The 18,122-nt window shown below is 33.7% G+C and overlaps 1 protein-coding gene across 3 annotated transcripts in view; it reads right to left on the bottom strand.

The window, feature by feature from the left end:
- The window catches only part of Ptp69D (Protein tyrosine phosphatase 69D), a 136,438-nt gene that overhangs the window by 56,216 nt on the left and 62,100 nt on the right, over positions 1-18,122 (bottom strand). For 2 of the 3 annotated variants that reach the window (XM_043410832.1, XM_043410831.1), the window contains exons 10-11: positions 16,985-17,413; positions 6,927-14,313 (exon numbers count right to left, since the gene is read on the bottom strand). In XM_043410832.1, the coding sequence (XP_043266767.1) occupies positions 14,233-14,313; positions 16,985-17,413 (510 nt within the window). In that variant the 3' untranslated portion in view covers positions 6,927-14,232. Of the gene's footprint in view, positions 1-6,926; positions 14,314-16,984; positions 17,414-18,122 lie in introns of those variants that run through there. The other variant, XR_006259829.1, reaches the window with a different exon arrangement.

Genomic DNA, 18,122 nt, shown 5'->3' on the forward strand with positions numbered 1-18,122 from the left:
GAGTCAAACAAAATATCATTTTCAAATCAAATTGAGCTTATTAAATTAATCAAAACGAATTAACTCACTGAAAACAATTTAATTGGATTGTATCGAGTCTTTAAGAGTGAAGACAAAACGATAATTCACTCGTCAAAATAAACTTGTATTGTATAGAATCAAAAAGTGAGTCTCTAAGAATTATAGCTCAATTATCAACTTATCAAATGATCGAATTAATTAAAAATTTATCAAGACCAGCGTTGGCGAGAGAATGATTGTTATATTGAAAAATTATTATTGCAAGCGAAACTATCAATTGTTATTATTCTAATAAAAGCGAGCGTAAATTCATGCGAAGTTTATGATAATTAATTCTGCGAAAATTATTCTTTTTACAAAGAAAAATACCGGAAATAAAATTTTTCATGCAATTAAAATAAAGCGGAAAAACTCGATTTCAAATAAAAAGCCTTTATTTTTGTAATTTGGTTTAAAACAATTAAAAATTGAATAAAACATTTGTCATTTCAATCTAATTCCATTTTACTTTTGTTTTTCCTTCATGCCCGCTCTTCTTTATTATCGAATTGCTCGAATCTTGGCGTGACGGTGTGCACAAGCACAAACGTACCGTTACAGTACTTGTCCGGCCCATCACTTTCCGTTTAAATTGTTCATCCCAATAATAATCAGTGCTTATCTAGAACTGATGGATCACAAGTATCCATGCAGAGGGAATTGAAGGAATTATCTTCACGTAATTTTTACGTAATTGCACTAATTTAATAAAAAAAGCAAAGAAGTTGTTCCGCAATATAAAAGGCATATTATTGTCCATTGATAAATGAAAATAATTGTACATAATATATATGTTCAAGTTTAAAAAATAATTCTCCAGTTTGTATTCAATGACGGCAATTTTTGCTTCTCACTTATTCTTCCAGCAAACGAATTCCATTCGGAATAAGAACTAACCTATACTATTATTAAGAACATTAAACTAATAATGAATCGCATTTCAATAAATGTTTAACCGGATTCTGCCATACAATTCCATTTTTTCATGATTGATTTTTATTTAAATGAATAGTGATGGGCCGGACAAGTACTTTTAACACATATTTAAACATAATTTGTATCGATCCAATCGACGTCGAATTTTGTGAATAATACCAGAGGATCCTGAAAGTCTGAGAAGAATTGATTTTCTTATAAGTCTCTGCCACCATAGAGTAACATATGACTAGCTTTCATGTGATTTTTTTGGATTTAAAAGCATCTTAGAAGAATTTAATAATGTCAAAATTTGGAGTTACTAATAAAATACTTGTCCACCGATTGATATCATAAATTTTAATGCTGCACGTAATTCAAGTGGTAACTATTTTCAATTCATTAGAAAATACTTGGCCTCGAATTAATATAATAAATTTTAATGCCGCACATAAATTAGATGGAATTTTTTTCAGTCGATTTAGCTGTTCGAATCTAATAAGAAGAATGAGGCATCGGTTTCCAAAATGATTTCAAGACCGATTTTTCGGTTTTTTATTTTTTACTTGTTATTTGATTCTTTTGACACTTTAAAAAATAGATACAGATTAGTTTTTGTTTTAATATAATGTTTTTGCAAGATTTATGAAATTTTTTTCGAATTGTTCTGTATTTTTTTTATAAAATAATTTTTTTTACAATTTTAAAAAAAATTTGTTTTAAGTTTTTTTTATGGATACAATTATCAGCAAACGAGGGACCATCAATGTACTTGTCCCAACCTTTTTTTTCCTAGGGGTATGAAATATCTGCTAGTTATTAAATACCGTATAAATTTATATGATATAAAACCGACCAAACAGTTTTCGTCCGTCTTGTAAATTGTTAAATATAAAAAAAATGAGATCGTTTTTTAACGTTGCCAAATACAGTTAATGAAATACGGTTCCTATTTATAGTTGTCACGCCTCTCAAAAAGAAATGAAATCAGTTAATATTAAAACTTCAAAAAGTAAAAAAGGAACGCCAAGTATTAAAAGGTCGCGACCGTAGTTTCCAATGTTTTTCTATATTTGCATTATCAATAAAAAACTTGAAAATATAAAAAAAAATGAGATCGTTTTCTGAAGTTGCCAAATACAGTGAATGAAATATGGTTCCTATATAGTTGTCATGTCTCTCAAAAAGCAGTGAAATCAGAAAATATTAAAACTTCAAAAAGTAAAAAAGGCACGCCAAGTATTAAAAGGTCGTGACCGTCGTTTTAAATGATGTTCTATATTCGCATTGTCAATAAATAAATTTTAAAAAATGTTTAACTGTGAAAAAATATGAGATCTATTGTAACATATACAGTGAATGAATTACGTTTCCTGTAGGAATTCTGAATTTTGGAAATAAAAAAAAATGAGATCATTTTCTAACGTAGCCAAGTACAGTGAATGAATTAAGGTTCTTGTGGAATTCATTCGGGTACACTTTTAGCCCTAATCCCTCACTTCTACAGGAAAATTTTCCAGCAAGCGTCACAGAGCAACAAAGGTTTCTAGAATGATTCTGCAATTATTAAGAAATTATCATCTGCTTTTATGCTAGCTCAGATTATAAACTTCTAACATTTTACACAGTATGATACAAGAACCTTTTATAAAGAAAAACGCAAATACGTGTACAAGTGCATGCGTTGTATCTATGCGATGTACTGCACAAATTCATTGTCAATATTACACACAAACTTGGCGTGCATGGTTTTCAATCAGAAGCTCGGCGAAGAAATGCCTCATCCGACCATATATTTGGAGAAACCTTGAATATCCACTAATGTAATTGTTTTTTAATTTGCCATCCCTTTTCCATCCAACTATTTTATTAAGTAGTTCGACGTGAGATCCCGCGCTGTGTACCTAAAGAAAAATATCCATTCTCGACTAGTTCGACTGATAAATTAATTACTCCAAATGCTTCCTATTCAACGGGTTTACTTTTCTCAAATCAATTTTTACACAGCTTACTCCTTTGTTCATCCATTTCAGTACTTGTGTAATTCACCCCATCATCTGCCCATTTGGTAAAAAAAATGAGTGTACGGACAAACGAGTGAAAGTGACGCGTGGATAAATTAGAATGCGTATGCGCATGAAAGAATGGCCGTATCTATCCGTACAAGATTAAGGCATATAAAGGGATTAATTCGTTTCATTTCTTTATCGGTTCGTTTGATTGTTCAATTTTATCCATAAATTTCACCCATCTATATTGTAACGTAACGCTCTTGCCGACCTGGCCTAAATGCCGCCACGCGTCGGTTCGAGCTACCTTAATTTTAAAAGGAGCAGGTATGAAAGAAACGTGAGAACGCGGAATTTAGATTTTGAAGAATTTAACAATTCCGATTTATTCAATTTTGATTGATTTCACAGGATAAATTCGTTTTTTGATTTGTGGTCGTGAAATGTTCGCGATCGCGCTCGCCAATTGTGAAAAATTTTGTTTCACTCGCCGTTTCAAACAATTTTTAATTTACGCGTTTTTCGCCTATTTTCAAAATAATAGTTTCGATAATTCAATCGTGTTTCGATTTTATACAATAAAAGAAACCATTCTAGGTTTGACGCGATATAACCTCAAATTCGTAGCGCGGCCTTTCTAATTATTTGAAATTTACAAGATTTACAAACTTTACAGAAATCTCGGTTTTGTTTGACTCGGACTCGATTAGTTTCAACTTTGAATTTAAAAAGAGAATTTACAAATTTACAAATCAATTTACAAGAAAAATCATTCCTGATTATAGCAGGCAAAAGAATAATAAAAAAAAATAGGTTCAGTTAAGGAACAAACCCCAGGCTATGGGATAGAAACGTCGCCGAATCCCTCCGAGAGTCTGAGCATTTGGAAGGTTAAGGTAACTTGCCGTCCACGTGTTATGGGATCGAGACGTCGCCAAATCGCTCCGAGAACTCCGTGCAACGGAAAGCTTGGAAAATTTAGAGGTTAGGTGTGGACCCTGGATTATGGGATCGAGACGTCGCCGAATCGCTCCGAGAATCCAGGCATCCAGGAAAATTAGGATAGGTTAGATTGCTTGCTAAAATCAGGAAGAATGTTTGAGGTCAGCCTTTTTGTTCCGAGTCAGAATTTTGAGTAAGGACTGCCTCCCGAATGAGTCGCGCAGCGCTTCTTATACCCGTGTCCCCACCATAAAATTATCAAACGCCGAATTTTCGATTTTCGGATCGGTTCTGCGCATCTTTTCATAACGCCTTCTCTGATTGGTCTGTTGCCATGATTCACGCTCGCCCGTTGGTTGCGCGGGCTAACATACGATGCGCGGACTACCGCTTTTTATGATTTTCAGCTTGTTCTGATTTTCAATAACAAAAACTTCGATTTGATCCGTTATTATTTAATTTTCTTCATTTTTTAACATTGTTAGTTGTTTTAATATGATTCGAATAATTACAATTACTAAAAGTCACGTACGCGTCCTATAGCCCATTAACGCTCTATCCGCGCATGCGTCATAAACACGCGTCTTGTTTTATTTGAATTGACACCAATTTTCTAAAAGAAATAATTTTTTCCTTATTTTTCTTCGATTTGTTATAATTTTCCGCTTCATTTGAGCCTAGTTACAATATTTTACGAAATCGCGTTGAATTTTAATTAACAAAACAAAAAAAATATAATAGTTCGAGTTTTTAATACGCGGCGCCGCTAGTGTCGTGCTCCGCCGCTTGTATCGGGCCTTTATATTGCCCTCCAGTACGGCCGCCGCCGGCCAGCAGTGACGCGTCTCACCGGTCGTTGTACGCGCTCGGTCAAAACATCGCGCCGCGTCGCGATGTTTTTTTGAGGTTATGTTCGGGTTCGAGTCGATTCGGTCGCTCAGGAGGAGGTTACGTTACAATATTGTTTTCCAAATCATTATATAACAGGGCCTCTCTTATTTTATTGGGGGATCGGTTTTTTCACAATCGTTCATACAATACTAATTAATTATTGTTTTCATAGTAAATTTGAACAATTGTCTCTTCCCGAGCTTTCGACTGAAAACCATGCACGCCAAGTTTGTGTGTAATATTGACAATGAATTTGTGCAGTACATCGCATAGATACAACGCATGCACTTATACTGAAAACCATGCACGCCAAGTTTGTGTGTAATATTGACAATGAATTTGTGCAGTACATCGCATAGATACAACGCATGCACTTGTACACGTATTTGCGCTTTTCTTTATAAAAGGTTCTTGTATCATATTGTGTAAAATGTTTTAAGTTTATAACCTGAGCTAGCATAAAAGCAGATGATAATTTCTTAATAATTGCAGAATCATTCTAGAAACCTTTGTTGCTCTGTGACGATTGCTGTAAAATTTTCCTGTAGAAGTGAGTGATTAGGGCTAAAAGTGTACACGAATGAATTCCACAGGAACCTTAATTCATTCACTTTACTTGGCTACGTTAGAAAATGATCTCATTTTTTTTTAATTTCCAAAATTCTGAATTCTTACAGGAAACGTAATTCATTCACTGTATATGTTACAATAGATCTCATATTTTTTCGTAGTTAATAATTTTTTCATATTTTTTTATTGTCAATACAAAAATAGAAAATCATTTTTAAAACTATGGTCGCGACCTTTTAATACTTGGCGTGCCTTTTTTACTTTTCTGATGTACCGGAAACATAAATCAGTGGCAAAAAAATCTTTTGTTCCAAATTTTTGTCTCTTCAAAGTGCCGCCGCACCCCCGCTGTCCGAGAACCGTCGTCTTCTACATGCCATGCAGCCCCGCAAAGCCCCCCCCCCCCCCCCCGTGACCGCTCCCCCCTGAGATCTCGAGGTTAGAACTGGCATAGCCCTACTACTTAAGAAGTGATTTGTATGTGCAACTTTATCTCAACACCCACCAAGCACTTTTAACCCCCCCCTTATTTAGGGTGATGGATAGCTCTTGATCTTCCATTGACAATGAGAGGGATGTGGTGGCAATGGGTGGGCACCAATAAAGCGTAAACTCCACCAAGAACGATCTAGTTCTTTCTGGAAAATTTCCACAATTGTCCAAGAGGTTCCACAATGTTCGAGAACGTTCTTTCATGAACTCGTCCCAGGATTCGAACTTCACTCCCCCCCCCCCCCCCCCCCCCCCCCCCCGCTATTATCGAGTCTCCACACTCTGATAAAGATGGCTGGTCTGCTACTAAAAAGTTTCTACAGGTTCAAATGGTCACCCACCCTGGTATTGGTTTGATCGGAACTGCTTAACGTGGGGGATTGGTGAAATGCTTCACATTAACCGCTCAACCATCGCTATCGATAGTATGTTTACATGATAAAATACAAATTCAAAAATTTCGATTAGCCGTAAATCTAGAGCTCCACATTTATAAAAATAGACAATACACGTGCATCGCTTCCACGACTCTGGGTACAATCAAAATTATTGGACCGTCTTTACGATGCACAGCTTTGAATATTTTTAAATTTCTTTACTCATATGGGACTATCATTTTTTTCATTCGACCAATTTTCTGCAAATGGCGATCACTTTAACTTCCCAAATCAGGAGAAATCGACCAATCTCGAGTAAAGATACACGGCCCGTTTTAACTCTACCTAAATTTTTCTTTTTAATACTTCACGTCAAGACGCTGCCGCGTCTCTACATAATATGTGTTTCTGTGAGTCAACTCATTTTTTTTCTTTTGAATCTTTTGAAATTGGTGTGGAGAAGTAGTTCGATTTATCGGTGAAATATTATTTTCGCAACAATTATAAAAACTAGCGAGCCTGTTGGTTCCTTGATAAATATAAAATTGAGAAGCAGTGATGGAGAAATGTTGTGATTATTTGAAATTGACCGTGTTGATTTTGGTTTTGAATCAAAACAGGGACGGATAATTAACGTACGATGCATTAGGAATTTCACTAGAACAAATCGTTTAAGTTTTATGCTTTATTATTCATTTTCGTCTTGTTAAAAAACGTTACTTTACAAAAAACTTTTGTCGGAGATGTTTTATCGTCGTAGAACAATCTATATTTTCTCGAGACTGAAATTGTTTTCGAGTATAAAACAGCCTCGAGAAATAATTCGAAAAATTGTCCACTTTTGTTCCGAGCGAATCTCGGTGTAATCGTGTTTTTTCACTGGTCAGATTTGTTTTAGACAATAAAAAGTCTCAATGACGATCTTTGTACGTAAAACGTATTCGAATTTAGCTGATAGGAATTAATTCAATCGCAATCACATACTCCGCATATAGTCCGAATGTCTTGTTTTATGCTCGAATTTGTTTCTCATTTTATTTCATCGTTCAAAATCGTTGGTAATATTCAATACGAGTATGTTTCGTTCGCGGTGGAAAGATTATGAAATACCTCTACGAGCCACGTTGAGTACGTTGAGGTAGGTTTGACGAGCTTAAAATGATTGAAACGCGGTCTGCTAATTGAATTTTTCAAATGCAGCTCGGCGTTCAAACATAATTCTTCTTGTTTTTTCATGTCTTCGGCTTTGCTGTACGGTAAAAAATAAAATGAGATTTAGTATATTTAGTAGTAAAATTCGAACAAAGCGGCAACTTCGCCACAGTGGCAATATCCCACTCATTCAAATACACTCCAAATCACAAATATTCGCGTTGACAATTCTTCCTATCTTGCCTATGAGAAAAAATGTTTCGCAAAAACCGATCACACATGTCCAGAATTCAAGACGCAACATTTCTTTTTCTTGCGAAGATTCCATCTTGCACTCGCATCTGATGAAACACCGATATTTACTTGCCCATTATTCATTATTTTTCCTCGCCCGATCCTCTCAGCTTTTCTTGCTTATTATTACAAAAGCTTCAGTACAGAAAATTCTCGAACTGGCAATATATATTATCCCCTCCCCCCTAGATTTGTCTCGTGGGTTTTGCAGAAAACAAAATTATTCATAAGCTTAAATACTGGTTATTGTACGTTTAGGGCCGTCCTCATTCGCGCTTACAATGAGATCCACCGAGTCACTGTTTCACCGAAAATCTACATATACAAAGCATTCCTCGTAAAAGCTCTACTACCATAATCTATTTCCAATTCGTATGAATTTCAAATACGTTCCCTTGAAAAGAAAAAGAATTATGTTCAAATTTTTTCACCATTTGTGCGAGCCGACAGTAAATTCCTTGTTTCGATTTTACAGCTGTCATACTCGCCCTTTGGGCGAGTGTTGCGATGATGCTATCACTCGAAAACTTCTGTCGTCGACATTGAGGAATAGCACTGCTATTTGCTTTTTGGATAAAATATGAAAACTTATGAGAATTTCAAAATTAAACTATAACACGAAATTTCACTTACGTATCATAATAGTAATAATGATTTCAATGACTCGATAAATTTGTCGAAGCTCAAAAAGACACATCAACAACCCAATTGCTATTAAAATCGATACAATTTTTTTGAGAACTATAATATTTCATTTTAATCGAATTTACGATAAAATCAGTTTCTTTTTTTGAGCATTGGGTGCACTCACATTTGCATCAATGATATTTCACGTTCAACAATATACATTGACAAAGCTCTACAGCAGTTTCTTAGCAGTTTCTTCTGACACAAAATGATATGACTGAAGAAAAAACAAAACATAAAATGAACGAGCTTGCTATATTAATCGTCCGTTTATCGCTTACACAAAAAAGAGGGAATTTGCGATTTCTCAACAATATATAAATATACATAATTATATAGACAAACAATATTCGTCTCGGAGTAATAGTGCAAATATAATGCAATCGAGACAGGAATTACCGACTATTACACATCAACTATTTCCATGTCATTTGTTGATAAACGATTGTGAATAGCAATAATGGGCTTTCTTCTTCTCTTGGGCTCATTATTTTTAGATCAAATAGGTTATCGATAATTTAGATCAATGACTTTTCGCTTGTCATGCAATACCAGAGAAATCAGTTCTTATCAAGAATAATTTTTTTGAAGTAAAAAGAATTGCCTGCTCCCAGCTATGAAAAGTTTTAAAAACATTCGAAGATTCGCTTATTCGAGTTTTTTTAATTAAACGAGGGTGAGGGAGGGGAACATTTATAGTTTTGGAATGAACGCGATAATGCAGAAAAAAGTTGTAAATTGATGTTGATCGGATGATTGTCACTATCTCTCTCACTCTCACACTGTCTTCCTCATTTATGAAAAGATCATTGCTCATCGTTCGTATCGGACACAGCGGAGCTAAGCTTGACTAGAAAAAAACGAACGACATTCATTCACAAAAATATCAAAGCTTCTTAAATTTCACAACATCTGTATGTAACAAAGGGTGGCTGGAAAGTTTTTCACATTACTTTTTTCAAAATCAGCCTAAAAAAGACCCAAACAGGAGGGAACGTTTGAAATTTCCGATACGATTTTTTGGCAGTTAAGAAACCAGGAGCTTCAAGTTACACATAGTGACATGTATTTTTTCCGTTTGATCTATTATTGAAAAATCTTCTCCGATTAAGACATAGCAATAAATTTTTCGGTCAATGAGATGCAAACGAGCAAACTATTTTTCGCGTCGTGCGTAAGCCCTCGATTTCTTTTTTCAATTTTTCATTCATTTATGAAAATTGAAAACTGCTTTATTTTTCGGCACATCAGTAAATTTAGTAGAAAAATATGGATCGACAAGTTTCGGAATGTATATCTTCCGCTCCATAAAACTTCCATTCAGAAAATGTCTGAAGCGAAAGTCAAGTTTCCGAAATGTTCATACGGATGGGAGAGAAACTGAACGTTAACTCATCAGCGATTGGTAGAGTACGTTTTTTATATAAACATATTAGAGCTTCCGAAAAGGCGATTTTTTTAGTATTCACCGCCTCTTAAAAGCTCATATATGATGCAAGAAAAAACTTCGCCAAAAGAAGGATCTGCAGCTGAATTTTAAAAGGTGGCGCAAGTTATTTTTGTGTTTTTTTAATTTTATAAAAAAAAATAAGGTCTTCATCGGAAATTCATAAAATAAATCATTGCGTGGTTATTTTACAATATCTTGAGTCTATACTTAAGTATGTGAATGTAGAATAAAATTTTTTTCTTAATAGGTTGACTGGTAAGCTTCTTTTCAGTTTTCGTGCTAATACTGGTACGAGCCAATGAGTTATCAAAATACGCGAAAATTCGTTTCGGAGGATTTCTAAGGTTGCTGATTCCATTTCCAAACTTAGTTTTTACTTAGCCACCCTCAAAAGAGTGAAAATGAGGATTGTAGGTGAAAATTTCAAATTATTTACTGGTATCTTTTTATGTTATATTACATAAAAATTTCGAGTTTTTTATGACACTTGACTCAATTCTCGGAATAAAAATACATTCGTCACCTCCAAAAGGGTAAAATATAAGGGTTTATACAGTTTTCAACAACAAAACTATACGTTTTTTAGAGTACTAGACCCTTTTTATAAGAAGAGATTAATAAAACAACATTCGCTACCTGCAAAGGGGTGAATATAAGGGTTGGGGGTGAAGTTTTAAGATTTTTCACTTGCAAACTTTTATGCTATGACATGGAAATTCCAATTTTGTTAGGGCACTAGATTTTCTTACGTGACATGAAAACTATAAGTTTTTAATGACACTAGACTCATTTGGCGGAGAAAAATAAATTCGTCACGTTCAGAGGAGTGAAAAATAAGATTCAAAGTGTACTTATAAAATTTCATCCTAAAATTAAAAATTCGCTAAATGAGTAGTTTTCTCAATAGAAAGGTTTTATGCTATGTTTCATAGAAACTTTACGTTTCTAGAATACTGGACTCTTTTATTGAAAAAAATCAATTCCCTGTCCTCTCTACTAGTTAGTTAATCGGTATTGTATAATGTGTAAATTCAAAAAACTATATCAATTTTCGATCGATTTAAAAAAAAAACTGGTAAACAACCGTAAATTGGAATATTTTGTCCAAACAACAAAATAGTATGTAAATTCTAAATGTCAGCTGCAAATAACGTCATATATTATTTTTTTCAAGAAACTGGACATATATATTTCTTAAAAAACTTGAAATTTTTATCATATTCCTTTCTATAAAGTTTGTGAGTAACGCCCGAAGTTGGTCACCAACGGGGGGGGGGGGGGGGCATCGATGTCGTTTTATTCGTACTGTGATCGGTCGGTGGGACTTTCAAATTTGGAGTCTTGCTATCGGTTTGACAATTGTGTACTGTCAATTTGACAGTTTTGTATGCGCGAGTAGTTATAAGATTTTCTTGAGCGCAGCAGCGCAAATAAATACCTATACGCGCGCTAGTATACCCTAGTAACATAAAAACTTGCAAGTGGAAAATTTGAAAATTTTACTCCCAACCCTTTTTTTTCAGGTCTCAAGAAGTAGCAACTTTTATTTTATTTCGATAAGAGTGTGGTGCTTTGAAAAACGTACACATACGATATAATACCAGTCCACCGGTTAATAAGATTTGAAAAAGATGTACATTTATATTGGAAAATATTTACAAGTGGACCTTTTGCAAAAAACGGTCCCAAAATTTTTGATGATGTGTGATATTGATAAAAAATTATATTATGATCAATTTCAAGTAGGGAGAAAACACAATTGTTCCAAACTCATACAACTCATTATCTTTAACATATAGAAGTGGTTGGGTAGGTCCGGAACATCTTTCGACATGTACATTTTTTTTAGGTAAACATTTACAAGTGGTCCTTTTGTGAAAAATGGTTCCAATTTTTTTTTTTAAAGCATTGCTGTAAATAACAAATAATATCACGATCAATTTTAGAGAGGAGGAAGCTAAAAATGTTGTCTTAGGATTTGAAAAAAATCACGAAGGTGGGTAAGAAAATCAAAAGACGAAATTAGGAAGATGATTTGGACCAACCTAACCATACCGATCCCACATCGAAAATGTTCCAAACCCACTCACGATTTCGCACACACATGAAAATATGTTCCGGACTCACCCAACCACTTCTAGGTATTAAAGATAAAGGATTGTATGGGTTTGGAATAATGAATACAGAAAGAAAGAATGATTACAATAACCGAAAAATTAAAATTTCTCTTATAAAAACAAAGTTGTGTTTTCTTTTTGTTTTTTCACCTTCTGTCTTCTTGAAATTAATCATAATATCATTTTTTATCAATATAACACGTTGCCAAAAATGTTGGGACCGTTTTTCGAAAAAGAAAATCTTTATTCCCAAGGTATTGTAAAATAATCATACAATGATTTAAAGAAGCAATTTTCGACGAAGACCCTATTTTTTTTATATATAAAATAGCGAAAAAAAAAACAAAAATGATTTGCGCTACCTTTTAAAATTGAGCTATAGGACATATTTTTGACCAGGTTTCTTCTTTCAATCATATATATGAGCTTTGAAGAGGTGGTATATGAAAAAAAATCGCTCTTCTTTGGGACATCCTAAAATATATGCACCATGCATTCGTTAATTGTCAAGGGTTTGCGCGGTATTTCTAATATACGAAATATAAAAAATGTTTGACTTGTTCTACGAAATGCGATTCACAGCTTGTATATCTTGGTTTATCAATACGATTGAAATACAAAAAAAGACGTCGAAAAAAGCCATCCATTGATTTCAGTCGAGACGAACAATCTTTTTAATTAAATAAGAAATATATAGTCAGTCTTTCCATATTGTAGAAGAACAAAATTATGTGTATATGCATGACAAAAAATTGCTCAGCCTCAACTGCGTTTACATTTTGTTCTTTACATGTGGATCATGTCAATTTAATATACAACGTTTCGACAATGCACGTTATACATTTATATATCTATATATATATACATATATCTTAGTATGTATATATTTACACATTCGATGAGAGTATTTAAATTTAAATAATGAACGTGATCATTAACTGGTATTCGAATAAGACTAATTTCAACGTTTTAAAAATATACAAGTTTTGAAACGTCAAACAAAATGAAAAAACAAAAAAAAAATTGTTAGGTCGGTTATACTGTCATTTGTAACATTAGTCAATTATTTACGACGTGTCGATTCGTAATAGTGGAAATGGTAGGAATAATGCCAAGCTTATGTGCTAATTTTATGTGTAAATAAATTTACACATGTAACTTAATCTTACAATCTTCACATTCATATAAAATACATTTACCTTGTTTCTCTCATTCTTCGTTTTGCCGTTTGGCTACGACAGGTTTGTAACAATGTTTTACTGATCTCTTCATCTTCTTTTTCTTTTATCTTTTCAAATGTGAAAAATCTACATATACTTGGGTCGATGCGCGCGTAACACGATTTTATCAATTTGTCATTAATTTTGTGATTCGGCCCTTTTTTCTCGAATGAATTGAACGAGCTGTGGTGCTATTAATCATATTCTTGTTGTTCAAAAAAAAAAACTTCGAATGTTCGAAACAATTTTCAGCACTTCTCCTGATTGCATTCATCGACAAAGAAGATGGAAAAGTTTGAGAATTAATGACGGAAGCGTCAAAACAAACTGTATGGGTAAATAATAAATCATTCGAATTGTAAAGAAGTGAGCGGCATCATATAAATAGAACGAGAGAAGAAATTGAAATAACTTCCACGAACTACAGATCCACTTGTCGTTTGGTCATTAGTATCATATCCTAGTTTATCAAACGTACAATATAGAATTGTACGTATGTCACACTTTCCCGACAACGATCAATGCGTACACGAAATTTGGAGAGGGAATACAGGTGAAAATGTGGTTGTCAATTTCACTAAAAAGTTTGGTTGTCGGGGGAAGGTGGAGGGGTTGTAGGTAACTGAAAACTAGATACACGTTTTTCTTGAACATTACACACTTGATATATCCAGAAAAGCATATGTCCACTTTTCAGTTAGTAACCCTCCACACTCGCAATTGTTAGAATACCTTGATTCCATTTTCACCTAATTCGAAACTCCAATTCTTGGCTGCTTTCCTTTCATTTTTTTTAAGCATCCCAAGATCATCATGATATTAACGACAATATCGTGATTTTTATCGGATTCTGTACAACGTAAACATGCATCATGAGTTTTTCTTCCGAGAAAAAGCGGAATGAAAATAAAAAATATCATACTCGGTGAAACGAGCTTGCACATCTTCTCATCACTCAAGTGATTAATAAATTCCTTTCCAGTTGAACCAATGGCGATTTTAATTTGCCAAACAATACTGTTGCTCTGCAGTGTCTAAACTCTCAGCCTCCGTTCATTAAGAGATTGGTTCATCTTCGGCAATGTTGTGGAGATCCGCGTAGTTGATGACCGCTCGATGAAGAAACTCGTATTGTGCCTGTGTTATTGATTAGATCGAAATCGTCAAGATGAATCATCAAATTTTTATAAAATCATTTATCATTCAACCGTTATGAATAAAAACTATTAAACTTTGGAAATGAGAAAACCCAAACAATGACGAAGCGCAACAGAAATTTCAATGTAGTCATTTTTAAAACAATGCAAATGCCTGTTTTGTTGCCTGTCATGTAACCTTCTGTTACATGAAATTGGAAGACAATGAAAAAATTGCGTGTTATATCTCAAATGATTTGTTATTTTGGATACGATTCACTTTGACTTTTCCCGCTTACGGGAGTCTCCGACAGTTTAATACTTAACATTATTCTAGTATGAGAGCTCACGACCAAAACAATGTCTTAAAGCAACACGGTCAAAACCGTACATAATCGTTAGATTAGATGATCTTTAACTTACTATCATAACTACTCTCCCGCTCAAAAGTAAGTTAAACACAATTAAACGGGTACCATTCTATAGAGGCTAAATTATAGTACGTACTCCAGGACGTCATCATATTTTAGCTAGTAAAAGACTGAAAAAATTCATTCTTATCACATTTTTCCAATGAAAAATTTTCGTGTTGAGGTGAATGTGGCGCGAGCTTCTACCTGTGTAACAGAGCATTTTTCGGGGAACTATCAAATATTTGATGTGGCTTAAATTTCTGTTAAATGATCCCATACTTTTTTCCGGTAGTGTATATCAGGGTCTATCAAAAAAATCGACTTTTTTCGGTGTTATATAACCTGGTGATATTTCAATATTTCATATATCGCGATCATAATTAACATAAATAATAAGGTTCGAATGATATCGAATACAAATTTATAAATAGATTCATCTGTGAATAACATCTAAAAATCAAATAAGTATTGAAAAAAGTAAAAAAAATAAGGATTGAAAACCTTTATATATTCTATCGTTTAACTTTATCAGAGTTTCCTATTGAAAAATTTGTTAAGGGTGGTAACTTATTTATTGACTTGGAACACAAACTTCAATCCTGCTGAATAACATTTCGAATGCTTTCGATATATCTAAAAGTTGCTGATTAGCAAAGTGCTACCCCCAATTTGCTAATTTTTTCTACATCTGGATGAACAAAATTCCATCACATCCAATGGTTTTCAGACATATTACTGTATTACCGATCAGTAAAATACCTCAACAATTTCAAAACTATATCAAAATTGAAAGTGCTTAAATTTCATCGGAAAATTAATTATTTTGCATTAATTAATCCAAATTTACTAGGTACAGAGATTTTTAAACGTACCGCTAAGAGCCGTGTTTTTTGTCTCATTTTCAATTTTTTTGCGTGGGCTTCCGGGTAGATGCTACGCTAGTGGTGTTTGAAAAATGTGTTTTCAGTATTTTAGAGCAATCATTGAACACTATTCTGAATATCAGATATGAGGGATTCTCTGTCAAACCGGCCATTTTTTTTTGACCATCTCAGAACTACCCCATAACTGATTATATCAAAGTACTACGAAAAAGCATTCTATGTGAATTTTTTCAGATTTTTAAATTCATAATTTCCGAAAACATCGTTTTTTTCAAATGAATATATCTCGGAAACTTGAAGTAACTGAAAAAAAATGATTCCACATAAAAGTTGTAGATTCATGTTAGTATTTGAGCGGACGACTCAAAATATTTTTTACCTTCTGGTAACGATGACTTTTTACGAAAAAAGGGAAGATTTATTTTTTAATCCAGAAACAGCCATTTCTTTCTGGCTGAAAAAATTACAGAGTTTTCCAATACGTTTGATGATATCGCAAAAAAATCGCCAGAGTGGCACGGATCGAGGTTCTAGGGTAAAAAAAATGACATTACACAAATTAATTTTTTCATGCCGGTACCTCGATCCATACCACTCGGCCAATTTTTTTGCGAGATCGTCAAACATACTGAAAGACTCTGTAATTTTTTCAGTCAAAAAAGACTGACTATGTTTGAATAAAAAAAAATTAATTTTTGTGATTTCATTTTTTTTACCCTAGAACCTTGATCTGTGTCACTCTGGTGATTTTTTTGCGATATTATCAGACATATTGGAAAACTCTGAAATTTTTTCAGCCAAAAGAAATGGCTGTTTCTGAATAAAAAAATAATTTTCTCCTTTTTTCGTAAAAAGTGATCATTACCAGAGCGTAAAAAATATTTCGAGTCATTCGCTCGAAAGCTAACACGAAACTACAACTTTTATGTGGAATCATTTTTTTCAGTTACTTCAAGTTTCCAAAATATATTAATTTAAAAAAAAAACGATATTTTCTAAAATGATTAATTTAAAAATCTGAAAAAATTCACATAGAGTACTTTTTAGTTTGATATAACTTTGATATAATTTTACTTTAATATAATTTTTTACTTTGATATAACTAATTATGAGGTAGATCTGAGATGGTCGAAAAAAAAGTGGCCGGTTTGACAGAGAATCCCTCATATATTGCTATGAGACAGGTCGGCTAATTTTGTTAGAAATTTTTTTAAATTCGGTCAGGATAAGCGCTACGCAAGAAATTTCTGATCTTGTAATTTCCAGGGTTAGAGTAATGACATCTACTAATTCGATGCTGTTTTAGCCGTATTGCTGTGGGGCAAAAATTTTAGTCGTGAGCTCCCCAACTATACCGTTATAATGAAAAACTTACAAAAGTGCTGATCATTCCATGTCTTTGCGATCGTAATTTTTTCGTTGTCGTGAATATGTCAACGCGTTTTTCCGTGCGTAACTGTTGGACCAATATGCTCAGAGCTACAAACATTGAACTCCTGTCTGAACCGAAACTACAGTGAATGACCAAAGGGCCACTGGATTCGACGTCATGACTGAGCGTTTGATCGACCAGCTCTATGACGCCTCGCGTGACCTCTGGAACTTCACCCTCGACTGTTGGCCATCCATGATATTGATATTGCGTTACAAATACTGTCTCGTCCGTCTTTGTATTTGCCACACAAAGCTCCCGTCTTGTGTAATAAGGACAACTTTCGCTCTGGATATATCGCACTCTTATGTGATCGTAATTTGTTTCGTCATCGGGCCAATATCTCGGACATTTTCGTGGTCCTTCGTTCAGCTGAAATTGAAATATAAATAGAAATCAATTTTTTTATTTTCTCAAAGTCGCAAGTGATGATATTAAGGGAAGAAACTACATTATGAGTTTCAAAAAATTCGTTTTTGTTTTATTGCATAAATCGTTAGCTTAACTATTCAAGAATACGCTGTCAAAATTTCAAAGCAAAATTCGCGTTCGTTTAGATTTTATGAGCATAGAACCGAGAGCACTTCGGGCATAGGCTCGAGCGCAGATAGGGTGGAGCATTACCTCAGATAGTCCAGCGCAAAACGAAGCCTGTGAGGAAGAAGAAGGATTGCTATATGGTGCTGGAATCGCAGATTAATAGGTAAGCATTTTATATTATTGTTAACTTCCTGGAATTTCTACTAGTTTCCGAGAATTTATTTTTCAAACGCGTTTATCTCGAAATAACTTTTTTCACAATTGCGTACAATGTAACTCAAAAAGTATAGATCCGATCATTATGCAAATGGACGGTATGATTCTTTCTAAAATTACGAATTATATGAACCAACTTGTAAAATGATATCATGATTTTGAGGGTATTTTTCTTCGCATAATTCGAGAAAAAAATCGTGGAAATAGAAGTAAATTGTTCCAACGCCTGCAAAAATATTAATTCTTATTATTTTCACCTACATTAAGGTTCATATTCTTAGAAAATAAGTTATTAATGTAAAATCAAAATCTTATTGATTTCAGA

Source organism: Venturia canescens, chromosome 2 (genome assembly GCF_019457755.1).
Source record: "Venturia canescens isolate UGA chromosome 2, ASM1945775v1, whole genome shotgun sequence".
In the NCBI taxonomy this organism is placed as follows: Eukaryota; Metazoa; Arthropoda; class Insecta; order Hymenoptera; family Ichneumonidae; genus Venturia; species Venturia canescens.